The sequence below is a fragment of the Centropristis striata genome, chromosome 18 (genome assembly GCF_030273125.1).
Source record: "Centropristis striata isolate RG_2023a ecotype Rhode Island chromosome 18, C.striata_1.0, whole genome shotgun sequence".
In the NCBI taxonomy this organism is placed as follows: domain Eukaryota; kingdom Metazoa; phylum Chordata; class Actinopteri; order Perciformes; family Serranidae; genus Centropristis; species Centropristis striata.
Genome location: NC_081534.1, coordinates 4,754,785 through 4,772,866, shown reverse-complemented (window position 1 = coordinate 4,772,866; position 18,082 = coordinate 4,754,785). Strand labels below are relative to the sequence as shown.

Sequence of the window (18,082 nt, the reverse complement as noted above, 5' to 3'; positions counted from 1 at the left end):
TCTGGTAAAATAGCAGCCTATAGTCCTGCATGTATTACATAGATTATTGGCAAGAAAGTGTTGAGTTGGCTGAAGTGGAAAGCCCTGGCTCCCTGTGGACCTGCTTGGCACTCGACCCATCACTATCTGATGCAATGATCCTGTGGCCTTTTTTATACAACTTGGCAAAGTAGCCTATATGTGCATATCACAGTGCAGCGACGAAGGAGACATCTTATTGGACTCAGTGTTATTTTATTCACAAGAACAACAAGGTATACTTCTCCAGGCCTCTCTTGGCTCTGTGAAATAGGTGACTGTTGTCATCCACAGAATTACCCTGAGGATTTCTACTGCAGATCAATAGCTCCATCCAGTTACAACACATCCACTTAAGATCAATAGAAATAGCCTAAGTGGTTTAAACATGGTTATCTAGAACTGGAATTGCAAGAGCTATTTAAACTATTTATCACTGTATATGTGCACAATGTCACTGGTGTTAAAAGTGTTGCATTTATGTATCACTATAACGTACAAGCATTTTGCTGGTGGGAAGTGTTAACCCTCTACTGCATGGTAAAAGGCAGTGATATACAATTCAGTTTACTGATTAGTTGTAAAAACGAGGTCCACAACTTTTACATGACAAATAATTGATTGCATACATGATCAGAAAATCCTGTTTGCACTTGCTTTTTCCATACACATGTGACAGTGAGAAGGGAATAGTAAGGCTCCCAAAGTTTATTAATTGTTCAATATTTAGCTAAAGGTTCCTTCAAGAAAATATAGGATATATTAACATTTAGATTTGTTTTTGCAAAATGGTCAAATTAAGTTGTGGCCGTATGGATACTACATGCAAATGTGTGACTATTTCAACTGTTAGTCATACTGAATGTGTGTACACAAAGTCATTGATAGTGTTGCAGTCATGTTGGCTACCTGCACTTGTAGAAACTGCTTTTTCACTAGCTACAACAACAACAACATGCAAGCATTTTGCTGGTGGGAAGTGTTAATGTCAAGGCCTACATGTGGCCTCCTGTGAGTGTCTCATCTGAGTCATCATGAGCTGACAGTTGGTGATATGAAATGACACGGAGATGTCTTGGTTTTTGCAGCGCCACTTTACTTGTTGTGATTCATGTCTCTCTCACTGACGCATGTCATCCAGGAACTGCTGGTAGGTTTGGTTGTCCACCCGTTCACCTGTCCGGCTCTTGTTTTCCAAGAACATGCCCACGATGTCCCGTCGAGTGTCGGCGATGCTGCGGCTCCACAGGGTCTCTGTGATCCCCAGCAGCTCTCGCACACGAGCACTGATGACCTGCAGGGCGCACAGCAGGGTGAGTCCTTTGATAAAGTGTGTGTTTACAGCAGAGCACCTACATTTAATAAGCTAGTCCCACTGAGAGTGAGAGTGTCTGGTCTTTCAAGGAGATCTCACCAAGATTGAAGCATCATGGGAAAAAGGTGACAAGGTTATACCCCCACCAAAAATGCATCAAAGGACTTGCAGGCTAAACTCAATATAAATCTCACTAAACAGAGCAAAGACTCTTTCCTGAGTCTGTCCGTTTCAAGGTATTTCATTATCAGTTTATACTCACCAAGTAAGACCTCTTTTTTCCTGTTTGGTTTGATGCTTCTACAGTAAAGCAGAGCTGAATACATAAGGGCGCTTTTAGCCAATTTAGTTCTGACCTCAGGGAGAGATAAGAAAAACAGTCGCTTTAACTGTAAACAGCATATATGTGATTCAGCTGATCTGAGGTGTCTGCTGGCAGTGATGCTCAGTTACAACACACAACTTTAATTGGATGTCACACTGTTTAAAGAAAGAGTGTTAAAGTGCCAAATGGGATGTGCAACTGAGTTGGCACAGACTAGACACCAGTTTCCAATGCTTACAGTCCACTTAGAGCTTACTGGAGAGATATCTGAATACAACTGAGGAGGCAACTGACAATTATGTCTACTTTGGGTTTATCTCCTAATTGTTTTTCCTTTTAATGAATCTATTACTTTACATTGTGAATACTCAATTTAAGCAAAAGTGGCCATGAAAACAGTAAAAATGGGATAAACAGGAATGCAATCCAAAAATAAAAAACAAATAACAGAGAGGAAGGAATTAATTTAAATTTTAAAACGCCTTTATTGTCTTTTTTTGATGATTTAGCCACTACAATAACACCTTTTTAATATTTTCTTCCTTGTTGTTATTATTTGTACATTTTGAAGTGCCTGGATTGCCTTGCTGTTTATCTTGTTTCAGCAGCAGTTGAGGTTATACACAGTAAAGTAGTTTTCACAGCGCCATCATTATCTTGGTTCTACTCAGCCTGTTGATACTGCCTTGAACATTGTGCGAGCCTCCAGCTTTGATATGTAAACAAGTCTCCATAATAACATCAATCTCCTGTGAAGGTTAGAATAAAAACTTGAGTCTCTCTCTGCCTCTGCTTAATACCTTCATGTCTTTAAAATCTGTGATTCCAAGTCTTGGCAAGTAGACGCAATTTACATAAATGAGCTTTCTTCCAGTGATGAGGTTCTCCATGAAACATGCCTGCAAAAGAAATGTATAATAAGGTTAGAGCTTTGAAAAGAGGAATATTACCTTGGAAGCTGGCAGGAACACATCATGTAACCATTATTATTTGTTATATGTTAAATCGGGTGCATTTTAACCTACTTTGTACTGTGGAAATCCTAAAGACTCAATCCATGTTGCAACATCATGACAACTCCACTGTAGGAACTCCATGTTGCCTGTAAGCATGTTGCTATGGAAACTGTTACCTGCCACTAGGTGTTGATAAGTGTTTCCTTCTTCACCCATAAAAGCGCGTTTTTATTTTCCAGTCGCAAATGTACGTTAAAACGTTTTAAGACAGGTTGTAAGCACTCTGAGCATCATATTTTACTCTCAAGTTTCCGAAAAAGGTTATAAAAGGCTCAGTTGAGAACAGAAACGACTCCAGTCCGTGTTTAAAGAAACAGCCAATCGGCTTCTTGTAATTTAGGGCGGTTGTTGAATTGCGCGCAGTGATTGGCTGTCAAACAGGTCTGTCCCGCCCACACCGAACGGAAACAGCGAATGACGACACACGCAGTTTTCACAGATTAACAAAAGATGTGCCTCGTGCTAGTCAATGGCTTGCACATGGAGGATGTTTTGTAGATCGTGTTAAATCGCAGGGTCGTATCCCATCACTCTGTCCTCTGTTACATAGCTGCTAGCTAAAGTTCTCTTTGCACTCTAGTGTCTTTTGGGTCGGTTGAAGGGCTCCGGAGCAGGAATCCAGACACTACACAATGGCAGCAATTCTCCTCAGGTCTCTCGTGAATAAGAAGGTATAACAAAGTCATGCCTTTGTTTTATCAAACATTTCTTTTTATTTGACGCTCATGCAACTCAAAATAGCTAACAACATGAGCTGCTAGCTAGCAAAGTCGTTGCCTAACAAACACGTTGGCCACCGTCAACTCTCTTGCAAGCATTACATATTAATGTGCAATTGCAATTTATATAGGGGCCGTTTTTATTTGCATCACGTGGACAGGGTAGAAGGGCAATGGAGCCATGAGACATGGCTCTTATTCCCTAGACCTTGCACAATGAGTTTTTCTATAAATTGAAGTTGACCAATGCTTAATGTGTCCTAATTCTTGCAGGTGCCCCTCCAGCTGGGACGCCTTTGTTACTCCTCCTCCTCAGTGGTAAGAGCCTCCACTCACCAGCTTTCATAATACAGCAATGGCTGCATTAATTTGCCAGGCTGAGAAGTCTCCATACTTTTTTCCACAGTTTGTTGCATTATGCATTAAACAATAATGTCAAAGTAAAACTGTGATATAATTCACCTTCACGTTTTCATGAACCATTAAACCTTTCATAGGTCATCTTAAATATACTAGCCCAAATACTTTAGAAAAAAAATATTTTGCCCCGTTTTTCAGAATTAATAATGTTATAAATATAATAATTATTCTGGGAAATGTTTGCATGGCAAAAAACAATCTGCACTTGTTTTTTTTTAGACGAATGATATAATTATCTGAGTTTTTACTGAACTGAAAATCTTTTTACCTTAGAAAAACGAGTAGTTTGTTTATTCTTAATAAATCTAGTATTAAGTGTATAACGCTTCTGTAGAATCTTCTATTAAAACTTCAGGTCGTTAATGCATTGTTCTAGCAATTTCCACTTACTTTAAAAAAAAAAACTTTTCCTCTTCCTGGTGTGCAAACCATGTAACATGTGACTGCTTTAAAAAAAAAAACCTCAAACATATCTTGATATTTGTTAGTACAATTCTTTGCTACCTATTGGTCAATACAAGAACGATCTATATTCAAGCGAGGTTACTGTGGGCAGTTTAGCAGTCCGGCTCTCCATTCGATGTCTCCATGTTTTGATAGTTGTATAATGTTTTTTAAAGATTATTTTTGCTTCATATGATATTGAGAGAGCCAGACAGGGCAGAAAGAGGGAATGACTTGCAGCAAAAGGCCCTGGGCTGGACTTAAACAAGCCTGCTGCAGCAAGGACTCAGCCTTCATGGTACATGCTCTACCTGGTGAGCAACCAGGGTGCCTCATGGCATTTTTTATTTTATTTCACTGAAAGCATAGCAGGGCAAAAAACCCTCCGAGTAAGGTTTTGCAATTTCAGAATGTCAGAGAACAAATTAGGACATTAAGTCAAAGAAACTCAACTTAGACCCTCAAGTAAGGATTATGAGGAAGCATAAATCCAAAAAGGGATATTTAAACATTTTTAAAGCACAAGAAATTCCCAGGAGCGCTGCATACCTATTGTAAAATGCAGGAAATTCTAAAACATCAAGACTCTACAAAGAAATGTTTCATTGCACTCAGTGCACTTTGTACTCATTGCATATTCATTACCTCATATCCCAATTACATACTACATGCAATTGTGTACAGTACATACTACACACTAAACTTGACACTCTGTCACTGTCTTTGAGGTAGTGTACGAAGTGTACTATTATTTATATATATATATATATATATATATATATATATATATATATATATATATATATATATATATAAATGGAAAACGCATATGCCACAGGTGTCAATCAAACTTAAAATTAGGAAAGCCACTGGCAAAACTGCACAAAGACAGCAAATAATTAATGCATGGTTTTAGCCTTTTTTGTGTGTTCTTTGCATAGAACCACGTAATGTTTGTCAACAGCACTGCACAAAACTGTGTTTTGACGTCAGTATGCATACTGACTTATTTGAGTGCTCTTAATTCCTTCAGTATTTCAGTGAATACACAAGATAAACTCAAACCCTGTTTAGAATTAGTGTGTATTATGGGATTGGGAGACGGCTACATGAGCTTAGAAATGTCAGATCAGGAAAACTTAAGATTTTAAAATGTTAAAATGAGCCATGAACACAACTCGGTGTATGGAAAATAAAGAGATGTAAAGTGACTGCTTTAGAAAAGCCCTGTGTATGTAGTAGTGATAGATAGATGTCCTTAATGAACTTCTTAATGCTGTACCAGGCAGGAAGGGATTTAACCATATGCTTCTGTGATCCTCTAGCCCACCACCAAGCTGTTCATTGATGGCAAATTTGTTGAGTCCAACAGCTCGGAATGGCTCGACATACACAACCCTGTAAGTATTCATAGATGAACTATATACAACCTGCAACGAGGCTGCAGTAACAAGATCTCTACTAAAAGCTGGCTGCAAATAACCAGTGCTACTTTGTAATAGTAAATTATGGACATTGGGGTGGGGGAAATCAGTCTTGATTTGCCAGTTTTTTACAAAAAAAAATCAAAGACCAGTCTACTCAGCCAGTCATGTTTTATTTCCTCCAGAAATCCAGCCCGGCTGTAGTTTAGCTTGTCAACTATATAAGCCTGTAGCAAGGCAGTGATGGATGATTATAGCATGCAAAAAACAGCCATCGACTTTCATTACATAAAATATAAAACCTGTTAAGGATTGAAAACAAACATCTGGTTGTTAATATTGATGAAATAATGTACATGCCTTAATACAGAGTAATGACTTTCCCCTGCTCTCAGTCAACCTGTCTGTGTGTTCTGTCTCCTGCTCTTCAGGCCACTAATGAGGTGGTGGGACGTGTCCCCAAAGCTACCCAGCTGGAGATGCTGGCAGCTGTGGACTCCTGCTCCAGAGCCTATCAGTCCTGGTCCGAGACCTCCATCCTCAGCAGGCAGCAGATCTTCCTGCGCTACCAGCAGCTCATCAAGGATAACATTGTAGGGATATTTTATCACTTGCTCATATGCCTCTGTCAGAGTAAATGACTCGTTGACTGTTTCGTCTTTCACCAATTTGTTTCCATTTTAAAAGTTTCCAAGAAGTAGTATTTTTGTTCCTGCTGTCAAAGGGAACCAGATAGTGTTAGTGTTTGTTTTCCTCAGCGTCTACAGCCTCAAAACTACAAACAAACTGCATTTTTAAACAAATTTCCATGAAGAAACATAGATGTGTGTTTCTGGCTCTTCATGGTGGCCTTGTAGATAGATAGATAGATAGATAGATAGATAGATAGATAGATATACTTTTTTTATCCCAAGCTGGGAAATTACAGTGTAGCAGCAGCATTACACACATAGACAATGACAATTAAATAAAAAGAACAACCTAGGCATACTTAGCAAGCAATAAAGTATAAAAATACAATAAAATATAAAGTGTCTAAAGAAGGAGTATGTATTAAGGAGTAGAATAGAATTCCAGTGCAGAATAAATATGAATATACAGTATAAAAATGTTGGTGCTATGAAACAAATAAGGTGCAATGAACAGTGTGCATAAAGAACACATAAAGTGCATAGACAGTAAGTAATGAACCAGGCTATTATTTGTTATTGTACAGTGTGATGGCATGTGGCAGGAAAGATTTTTTGTAGCTCGTTGTAAGTTTGTATTCTACCTGCTAAGGTTAGCAACATTGCTACAGCTAGCCGTGTGGTTATTGTCTAACGCAAGAAAAAGCTGTATGAATCCCAATTTGAACCCCCATCTCAGTGATAAATGTATAAAGAGAACTTGATACAGCAACCTGTATCATCCTATGATAGTTGCTCAGTGGTGCATGAAGCCAAGAACAGCTGAACATCCCATGTATAAAATGACCTTACCTTAAATCACTTTCACATCCATGGGCTCATAGAGTAAGCATTCTAGCGTTTCCTTTTGTCCTGCCTTCCAGCTTCTCAGACTTAGTCCCGGAAGTTGTAATTCCACGGTTTGGTGGCTACATTCAATTGGCTCCAACTGGCACTGTTCCTAGGGATTTAATCTCAGTTCTATGGTTCAATTGTCTGCCATTTGGGGATAGCTACTGTAAGCTATTTTGTTAAGTTTTAAGCCATTTAAAAAAAAATGTGCATCATAGCACAATGCTCTCTGTTAAGCAGTGATTTAGTGTATGGCTGAGACTTTTATTGTGAAATGTAAGAATGGTGGAAGAAAAGCTGTATTGCGTTGTTGTTGTCAAAGTGCTGTCTTGGTTCAGACCACACAGCCTCCATGTTATTATTTTATTATCTTAATATGCAACTCATAAGCACTTTCTTTGTGCTGCAAATTGAGCCTTCATTTTCTTCACCCAGTGGCAGACAGAATTGCACAGTAAATGCGAGACTTGTAAGGAACTAATCTAAACACAGATTGTGTTCTTATTCTATGCTCATTTCATTTGTTCAATCCATACATTTCATAACAATAACTTAAAGCTGAATAAGTTGTCTATTGCCACTTTAGGACTACTTGGAGATCAAGGAAATGGTTTGATGTGTTTTGCTTTTTCTCGCCAATGCCTTGAATTAATCGCTAGCTGTTTTTTCCTCTAATATTTCAGAAAGAACTGGCAAAGATGATCACCTTGGAGCAAGGCAAAACGCTTGCTGATGCAGAGGGAGATGTATTTAGAGGACTTCGTAAGTAAAGCTCAGACTTACCAGTGTGCTGTTGGGTTTTGATACCCTGATTAAAGTGCTGGTGAATATATATAGTGTGGATCAAATTCCCCCTGTTGAAATGGTTGTCTATAGTATCTGTATCTCCTGATGAAAAGTCTGTATCTTTGGCAACCCTGTACACCATTGCCTGGATGAAAGTTTGATACTAAGTGGATACAGGGTGTCAATTATTTGCATGTAACTAGACACTTCCTGGGAAAGCGACATTCACTTTTAAATTAATAATGGAGCAAGGGTTTGGTTTTGGCCATATTGACCTATAGAAGCTTAAACTGTTTTCTAGAGGCTTTCACAGTGTCCAATTAGTAGGAAACATTATCCCTGCAGCATCACATTGTAATTTCCTGATGTTAAAGTGTGACTACCTGGTTGGTTTTTTATGTAAAGCACTTTGCAGTCTCTGCTGTAAGGTGCATGCTATATAAAGATAATTATGCAGTTCCCCTCATTGAGGTGCACTTGTTCACTTTGGCAGACTTGCATCAGCAAGAATCCTGTTGAGAAATTAAAAGAGCCAATGCGCACTTGCAAATAAAGGCAGATATATTCTGGTTATTACAAGAAGGAGCTGCCAACATATTTCTTGTACTTGGTACAGCTCCCAGTTTTGGGATACCCGAATTATTCTGGCATGTTAACTTTTAAACTTATCAGCTAAAAGACAGGCTACATATGCAGGTGTGCTGCCAGCTTTAGAGATTTCCTACAGTACTGGGACCAATAGTGCTTGAAGTTTTCACAAGTTCTATTACAGTTCACTCTTTGGGAAAATAAATCAATTAACAGTTGTACTTTAGTTTCTTACATAAGACTCAAAACTAAGTGCACAGTGCCTTGTGATGTAGACATGAAATTATAATAACCTAATAACCTAAATTCCTATTACAATGTTCAGATGCATCCATTATTTTATTGTGTAGCTCAGATTTCTGCACTTTTTTTGGGCTTACTTCATCCCTTCTTCTCATCTCCACCCCCCCAGAGGTGGTTGAGCACACCTGCAGCATCACGTCCCTCATGCTGGGCGAGACATTGCCTTCCATCACAAAGGACATGGACACTTACACCTACCGCCTGCCCATCGGAGTGTGCGCAGGCATCGCCCCTTTTAACTTCCCTGCCATGATTCCAATGTGGATGTTCCCCATGGGCATGGTATGCGGCAACACATATCTGATGAAGCCCTCTGAACGTGTACCAGGGTGCACCATGCTCCTCGCCCAATTGCTCCAGGACGCCGGAGCACCAGATGGTACACTCAACATTATCCACGGCCAGCATGCAGGTGAGTGTGTGTCTCCTTGTTCATTCAGAAGCACGCGATATGTGTGTGTAACGGGGAAAGGTCCAAGAATAATTTAAACACTAATCATACACCCCCTGGCAATGTGAAGATGGGAAATTTCCATATTATGTGCAGGCTATATCTGTAAGTAAGTCACGAATGTGTGAGGAAAGAGCTCTGGAGTCTCTGTATCGAAGGCCTTTCTGATCTTGCATTGTGCATTGTGTGTATGCAGGAGAGGGGATTTACAGTATCCATTTGTGTCTTTGTTTAGCGGTGGACTTCATCTGTGACCACCCGGCCATCAAAGCCATCAGCTTTGTGGGCTCCAACCCGGCTGGAGAGCACATCTACGAGAGGGGATCCAAGAATGGCAAGAGAGTGCAGTCCAATATGGTATGCAAGGACTCCCAGTACTCATTTTAAAATCCGTAGGGTGCTTCCACACCTGTAGTATGGTTTATTTTACTCCAAGGGAAAATCTAATTTAACCCTGATTCCAAAAAAGCGTGGACGCTTTTTAAAACAATTCCGAATGAGAATACATTTTCCACATCGTCCCAGCTTTTGGAATCTATTTTGTGACCAAATTTTTATTGGGCAAGTACACATCAAAGTACAAAAATACATTGCAATATTGAGTGGGCAGAAAAAAGTGAGAGGTTCACCATTTGTAACAAAAGTATGCATTTAATTCAATAGCTGTGTGACATAGAAATACAATAATGATCCACCCACCCACCCAAATTAATCTAACCAAAACAAACACGGAACAATAAACATGTTATATGGAAAGAAAAGAAAATGAATGAAAAAGTGAAAAAGCAGCCCAATGCATGCCTGCCTGTATGCAAAGGGATGCATCCAAAACATAGTGGGGAGACACACACACACACACACACACACACACACACACACACACACACATATATATCAAATGTCAGGGGAAAGAGGGATTGAAATGCTAATCATTAGGTGGTGGTGATGATAATCAAGGTCATAGGGTTTCCTCAATAAGCCTTTCAAAGTTTTTTCAGTATCTCCATGGATACGGGCCGGTGATAATTCCAATTATACAACATCTAAGAAGGTAAAGATCCACTGTCTTAGGTTAAGTATCTGTGAGGGTTTCCATCTCATAACAATCATCTTTTTGGCGGGCATGAGGCCAGCTAGGATGATCCACCTATTTAGTGTCAGCTTTTTTAATCTTGATTGTACATTGTTGCATTTTAGTTCTCATCTGGTTTTATTTATACAGACTGACAGGACATTTATTGGTCAGTTTTGGCATTTTGACTTCCTGCATCATTGGGACCTACATGGGGGAATTAATTTTCCCATATTTAAATGTTTCTATTGTATATTTGTTATTTTGTGCCCCTGAAATGTTTTAATATTTGGCCGATTGTCCAGTTGGCTTCCTTTTTTAAAGAAAAAAATCTTAATGGGCAGAGATCGTTCACTTAGCGCTGCATTAAGTGTCTCTTTGGAGGGCTCTGATGTATTTGTCTCCAACTTAACAGCTTTGACCAGGGAATCAGGTAATTCATCAGAAACAGGGAAAACACCACCACTGACATACATGGTTAGCAAATTATCCACATAATTATGCTATACACTGCCACATACAGACCTATAAGGCCACTTCCTGAATAGATTTTAGTCTTTTTTTTTACAACGGATTTATTAGTATTTTAACTTTTGAAATCATGCTAAAATCATGTATCTAATATTATAAAATCCTGTAGTTGGTTTACATTTACACCCCAAACAAACCCACCTGTCTGCTCGCCCGGGGAATGAAACCCACCTTCCACACTCTCGGTTTCAGTTGCTGGTCTGCACCAGGGTTCAGTTGACAGCTTTCAGGTCATTGACAGGTTTGGTGTGACAGCTTTATGAGAATGAATATACTGCTCTTACATTGGGGATAATTAGTCTCATGAGGCTGAAGTTGTTTTCCATGATAACCCACATTTTCCTATTTTTAGAGACAAACGTATGGAGCAAAATATTTACCATTCGGTCCCCGAGAGAACAGCTCAGTGCTTAGCTGTCAATCACTGGTGTTTTTAACGCATCTGAAAAACCCTGTGCTACCTCTGACACCCTACAGTCTAACAGAGCCCGGTCCTACATTTTTTTTTCCATTTTAGGGTGCCAAGAACCACGGAGTGGTGATGCCTGATGCCAACAAAGAGAACACCATCAACCAGCTGGTGGGTGCTGCCTTTGGAGCAGCCGGCCAGCGCTGCATGGCTCTCTCCACTGCTATTTTTGTTGGGGAGTCTCGTGATTGGCTCCCAGAGCTGGTAGAGCGCTCCAAATCACTGCGAGTCAATGCAGGTAACTTCATCGGTAACTTTGTCAACAACAAATAAATGTCTTGTTTTCTTTATGAGGTGTTGCAGCATGATAGTGCCCTTTTGTAAAAGGGAAAAGTTGACATGTATGTGTGGTGAAGGTGATCAGCCGGGGGCAGATGTTGGTCCCCTGATCTCCCCTGAAGCCAAAGCCAGAGTGGAGTCTTTGATCCAGAGCGGGGTGGACGAGGGTGCCAAGGTGCTGCTGGACGGGAGAAATGTCAACGTCAAAGGATATGAAAATGGAAACTTTGTAGGACCCACCATCCTGAGCGGTGTCACGGTGAGATTTGGCAAAGACTGCCTCTTTTTTTTTTTTTTCAGTTACTAAAAATCTAATATGATGAAATGCAGTGTGACATAATGTCTTATATATTTTAAGAGTAGCCTTAAGCATTGGCACTTCTTCCCAAAATGCTGTGTATTGAAATGCATAAAGTTTAAGCATACTGGCACTTTATGTACTGTTAATAACACCTCATGGAGTTTTAGTTGCAGTTCATGTTAAGTGCTGCAGGACATTGTGATGTGATCATTCTGCTGTTTTTTTTTTGTCTTTTTTTTACAGCCGAGCATGAAGTGTTACAGAGAGGAGATATTTGGACCGGTGCTTGTTGTCCTTGAGGCTGGTGATCTCGACGAAGCGATTTCTTTAATCAACAATAACCCCTACGGCAACGGCACCGCCATTTTCACCACCAATGGAGCCACAGCGCGCAAATACACACATGAGGTGGATGTTGGCCAGGTGAGAGACGCTTTTACCAGGGTCTGTAAGTCCATTTGAGAACCGTACCCAGAAGAGTCCGATAGCATTTTCTGTCGGAGATTAAAAAACTAGTCACCTTTGGTGTTGCTGTGTGAGACTTTGATGAGTAAACAGTTTTTATGTGGGAGGTGTTCTTTTTCAAAAACAGGAAACAGACAGAGTTCATGTGAAGTGTGAATATTTATTTATCGAAGCAACTTAGTGGCTCAAATGAATACTGCGATAATGTGTTCAGGAGAGTCAAACGGCTGATTCTGATTTTTCTCTCGTAATTTTAACAGTTCGTCCTTGTTATAAGTTTTATACTTTTTTTTGTTACATTAAAGGGTAGGTATTTCTTCTTTAAAGTCGATCTTAAAAAATGTGTCATTTCAATATACATTTTTTTTGGGGGGGGGTTTGTGTGATGTTTTAAGACATTTAGTGGGGCGGATTAGCTCAATATTTTACAACAATCGTTCACTTTGTGATAAAAGCATGAAATTTGGTAGATGTGTTGGTGAATATGTTTCGAACAAATCTGGATATTGGGCCACCTCAAAAGCGCCCCCTAGTGGCCGTGGCAGGCATTTGTTATACGAATAAATCAATAATGAATAAAAACTGCCCTTTTAATAATACCAACTGGTGATGAATTGTATATTGTTGGAAAGCCTGATTAGTCACCTTTACAACGAGGTACAGCTTGTAAGGATCATGCATTCATGGAATGAGCAACGGGGCTAAACGTGTGGGTAGCAACCCCCAAAAGTGTGCATCCCCTGTGTAGTGGGGTGGATTAGCTGAACAATCGTTCATTTTGTGATAAAAGCATCAAATTTGGTACACTCATTGCTGAATACATGCTTAATGAATCTGGATATTGGGCCATCGCAAAAAAAATTCTGATGGCTGTGGCGGCCATTTTTTAAAATGGTCATTTAAAAGCGGCCATTTTTTAAAATGGCCGCCGGTGGTTACTGGCGAGGAATGCTTTGCCTACCCTTCAGCTGCTGTTTCATGTTTTCAGCACCACAAATATAATTTAGAGACATGTTAAAGTGACAAAAGCTTTATTACAGTCTAATAGAAAAGAACATTAACTTTGTATAACGTCTTATTAGGTCTTGATATTCCCATTCACAGGCTACGGCCTCCTCTTTGGCTTGTATTCTTCTGTTGCTCCTTAAAAAGAAAAAATAATTTTCAATATTGTATGACCTGCAACAATAAAAACAAAACACATTTAGACAGAGAAAAAAATCATACATTTTAAAAATTCTACTAGGGTTACTTGTAGCAGGTACTCTTTCTGGCAAAATCCTTGTACTGAGGTGTGTGACTTAGTCAGGCGGCTTAGCCAAATAAAGGGGACATGCCGGACAAGAGCACCACATTTTTTCCACATACTCTCTATCATTATAGGTTTCAATTTTTAGTAGGAGCCACTTCATCAAGATTGCGGTGATGGCAGCCATATTAAGTCTATGAGAAATGCTATATCTTCCAAGCCACTTAGAAGGTCAATCTTGGTGTCAAAATATACATTTTCTGGGTCAAGGAATCATTTAAAGCTATTGAGAATATCACTAGATGATTATTTGATCAAATAGATATGTTCATTTTCACTCAGACTGGGCAACTCGCTTCAAGTGCTGCAGCAGGGTATCCTGAGTTGAAACTGTTTGGAATCAATGTTCACGGGAGAGTGTGGATTAGCTGCCATGTACACTGCTAAAAAAATCAAGGGTACGCTTTCATCTCATGTCAGATCTTGATCAACAAATTATTTACAGTGAGTCATCCAGTGATATTCTCAATAGCTTTAAATGATTCTTTGACCCAGAAAATGTATATTTTGACACCAAGATTGACCTTCTAAGTGGCTTGGAAGATATATTGGTTCTCATAGACTTATGGCTTATGGCTTATATGGCTGCCATCTCCTATCTGCAATCTTGATGAAGTGGCTCCTACCAAAAGTTGAAACCTTTGGTGATAGAGAGCATGTGGAAAAATTTTGGTGCTTTAGTCCGGCGTGTCCCTTTCTTCTCAAATCTGGTCCTAAGCCGCCTGACTAACTGTGATGGAGTTATAAAATACATTTAAAAAAAGAAAAAAAGAACCACATGGGCAAAGGAGACATTACATATAGTGTGTGTGTGTGTGTGTGTGCAGAGAGGGATGCCCACATTCCACAGGACATAATTTAGCAGTGTCTTATTAAGCTTTCACACCCAACAGCCACTGATACATGTTCCAAGCTAACTAGCTAGCTTAAGTACCTATTTTTGCTATCTTGCTAATTTACTTTTCCGCCAAGGCCCATGATTATTGTTTTTCTCTGTAGCCTTTATGATGTTCATAGCATATTTTATTCATAATTATAACAGGTGAAATAAAATATTTAGACATACCTTGATGGACAGTCCACTGCACTGCTTGTCCCAGGAAGCAAATGCTAGCTAGCTCATTTGCTAGCTAGCTCGATGGCTAGCCCGATTGTGGTGGGGCAGGAGAAAATAACTGAAAGAGTGTCTAACTGGATTTTTGTTAATTTAATATGTGTATTTACATTTTTTAATTTACGTTTGTATATTTAGTTTAAATTTTTTAAGAAATAATTTAAATCTTTTTTGTAATTTTAACGAAGAAAATGACTGCTATGGCCACTAGGGGGCGAATTTGCGATGGCCTAATATACAGATTTGTTTGAAACATATCCACCAACACATCCACCAAATTGTGTGCTTCTATCACAAAATAAACAATTCTTGTGATTTATTGAGCTAATCCGCCCCACAGGGGATGCACATTTTTGGGGGGTGCTACCCACACGTTTAGCCCCGTTGCTCATTCCATGAATGCACGATCCTTACAAGCTGTACCTCGTTGTAAAGGTGACTAATCAGGCTTTCCAACAATATACAATTCATCACCAGTTGGTATTATTAAAAGGGCAGTTTTTATTCATCATTGATTTATTCGTATAACAAATGCCTGCCACGGCCACTAGGGGGCGCTTTTGAGGTGGCCCAATATCCAGATTTGTTCGAAACATATTCACCAACACATCTACCAAATTTCATGCTTTTATCACAAAGTGAACGATTGTTCAGCTAATCCGCCCCACTAATTTGAAATAATTGTGAACCCATCCTTTAGGCATTTTCGATCAATTGTGTTCACAACCTTCACCCTAAACAAATTATTTGTCCACGTCACATTTACTCTTTAATATCTTATGTTTTTTATCTTTACACATATACTAATTTGTCAGACCTGGCTTTTAAAAACGGTGTTTTTTCCCCTCAGTTATGACTTCTTGTTATTGTGTGTTTGTTTTTGTACAGATCGGCGTGAACGTGCCAATCCCTGTCCCCCTCCCCATGTTCTCCTTCACTGGCTCCAGAGGCTCCTTCAGAGGAGACACCAACTTCTATGGCAAGCAGGTAAATTACAGAAGCAATTTGTTGGATGATGAAAATGCTTTGCATCAACATCAAAAACTTGCACATGTTCTGGGTAGCTGACACAGCAAATGTCTCTTCACCACCAGGGCATCCAGTTCTACACCCAGATCAAGACTGTGACATCACAGTGGAAGGCTGAGGACGCCACTGTGACGAGCCCAGCTGTAACCATGCCAACTATGGGACGCTAAGTTAAAACGGCACATCCAGCGTAACCTTCAGTGACTTCTCATATGCCTTAAGAAGAAGCCCATGGAGGAAATTGGAAAAAAGAGGTTACCTTTTCTGGGAAATGTTCACACTGGGTTAAAGTTGGTGATTGTTTTAACTTTGGCCCTCCTGGACAATGTTGTTGCACAAACACACAAATGCAAATTATGTTTGGAGATATGGTAGAGCAATGTAATGAATGGGGCTGTTAGTCTTTTTATTGGTTTGCTGTATTTTCTATTTGTTTTCTCCTGTTAATGTCCTGTCCTGACTGCCCATGAATAAGTCAGTCAACACAATAATGTCCGCTGTATACTCTGGTGTCACATCTCTTCTGTCTATCTCTACTGTAGAAATCAAAAGGATCAAGGATTCTGCCTTTGAAGCAGTGATCGCACGTGTCTTCCATTATCCTTTGTGGTTCTTTAGCTTGTTCTGTTTATCAGAGCATTATATAGATACTTGAAAAGTAGATATAAATGGAGCAAATGCTACATTAGAACACAAGCACTCCCAGTCTGTTACTCAGTTAAATCTGAAATAATGGTTGCAGATGTTGTCCTGCTAAATGTCTGTCGACTTTCCACTGTGGGTACTATCGTGTGTTTTGTGTGTTTGATAGAGGTTTATGGTTTTGTACTGTGTTGGACACCTTCTTTCTGATCATGAATGATATAAAAGTTAAATTGCAGTGTTTTAAATTACATGGAATGATGATGTTCTCTGTAAACTATTATAACTGTATTTGCAAGTATTTTAGCTACTTCAAACTTGGCACCCTTGACTTCCACTGAGGTCGTTGCAGAAAATTAAGAGATGGCACACAAGGGCTTTTGAGTCTGCAGTTCAGTTTTTGAATAAAGCCACCATCATTTGACTAAATTGAATCCGGGTTCATGTTGAAATGCTGTTGCAGGTCTATGCATTGTGTAGACATAACGGTAGGAAGAAAGTGTTGCAGAGGCTTGTATATAGTTGTTTTATTTAGATTATGTTTTGGCCCTCAGGCCTTCAACAATCAAATGATTGGGGCGATTATGATTGTTGATCTTGAAGAAGGCCTGAGGGCTGGAATATTATGGAGCCATAGTATGCAACACATCTCTGTAGTTTTAAATCTACTTGCACTAATCAGCACCTCCCTATAGTGAGTGTTACTTTTCTATTATTAGTCAGAAAACTAACATTTCAGTATGCATTAACAAAGAAAGGGACGCCATCCCTATGTTCCCTGCAATCTATCAATCTCTCAACATGGCCAGAAGGCCTACCGTCGCATGGCCCACCTTAGCTCAAGCAGCTCAAAACTTAAATTTGCACAGCAGCTACTTTCTGGTTACTTTCATTTTTTTGCTTTTTAAATTTAGGATTACCCATGTTTGTATATTCCCAACCCTAGTCATATTGTCTTGCACCAAGGCTCAGCTTTTTCCTTTTAGGGTTAGGTTGGGTTATTTGCATATGCGCGTCAAACAGCCTGTAGACCTAGATAGGCATATTTGCCATGGAATTTGGCAGTAATGGTGGGAAAAGTAACAGGCCGGGGAACATAGGACCCTTTTTATTTTATTTATTTATTTATTTGGGAAAAGCATGGAAAAAGGGTCCTGTGTTCCCCAGTCTCATAGAAAGAGGGGAACATAGGACCCGGGGAACATAGACACTCTCCCCAAAGAAGGTGCAGGACTAAATGTCTAAAAGTAGTTGAATTACTGAATTTCCCCTCGGTGATGAATAAAGTAATTTTGATTTGATTGATTGATTTTGATGTTTAAACTTTTTTTGTGATCAAATGTTTATTGGGATTTGACACACATACACGGCAAATCATAATAATAAATCAATGAAAATGAAATAAATATAACTGAAAATAACTCAACAAATAAATAATAAAAATACAAAAGGCAAGTAATTAAATACAGAGAATGTCACAAACGCAAAAGGAAAATAGTGCCATTGATGTGCAACCTGGTTAGATCTATCAACTATGTTAAT

At 39.3% G+C, this 18,082-nt stretch overlaps 2 protein-coding genes across 2 annotated transcripts; one reads left to right on the top strand and one right to left on the bottom strand.

Moving 5' to 3' along the window:
- Nucleotides 1-214: 214 nt before the first annotated feature.
- On the bottom strand, nt 215-3,213 carry LOC131991117 (sterile alpha motif domain-containing protein 15-like). Its single transcript, XM_059356424.1, has 3 exons — nt 2,684-3,213; nt 2,459-2,557; nt 215-1,312 (listed from the first exon to the last, which is right to left on the bottom strand). The coding sequence occupies exons 1-3, from the start codon at nt 2,828-2,830 to the stop codon at nt 1,139-1,141; spliced, it is 420 nt and encodes a 139-aa protein (XP_059212407.1). The 5' UTR covers nt 2,831-3,213; the 3' UTR covers nt 215-1,138.
- Nucleotides 3,120-16,969, top strand: LOC131991116 (methylmalonate-semialdehyde dehydrogenase [acylating], mitochondrial-like). The gene is made up of 12 exons (XM_059356423.1): nt 3,120-3,345; nt 3,667-3,711; nt 5,583-5,657; nt 6,113-6,274; nt 7,885-7,963; nt 8,988-9,290; nt 9,565-9,686; nt 11,450-11,639; nt 11,758-11,939; nt 12,225-12,404; nt 15,758-15,856; nt 15,964-16,969. Exons 1-12 carry the CDS (start codon nt 3,307-3,309, stop codon nt 16,066-16,068), a joined length of 1,581 nt encoding a protein of 526 aa, XP_059212406.1. The 5' UTR covers nt 3,120-3,306; the 3' UTR covers nt 16,069-16,969.
- The last annotated feature ends 1,113 nt before the right edge of the window (nt 16,970-18,082 follow it).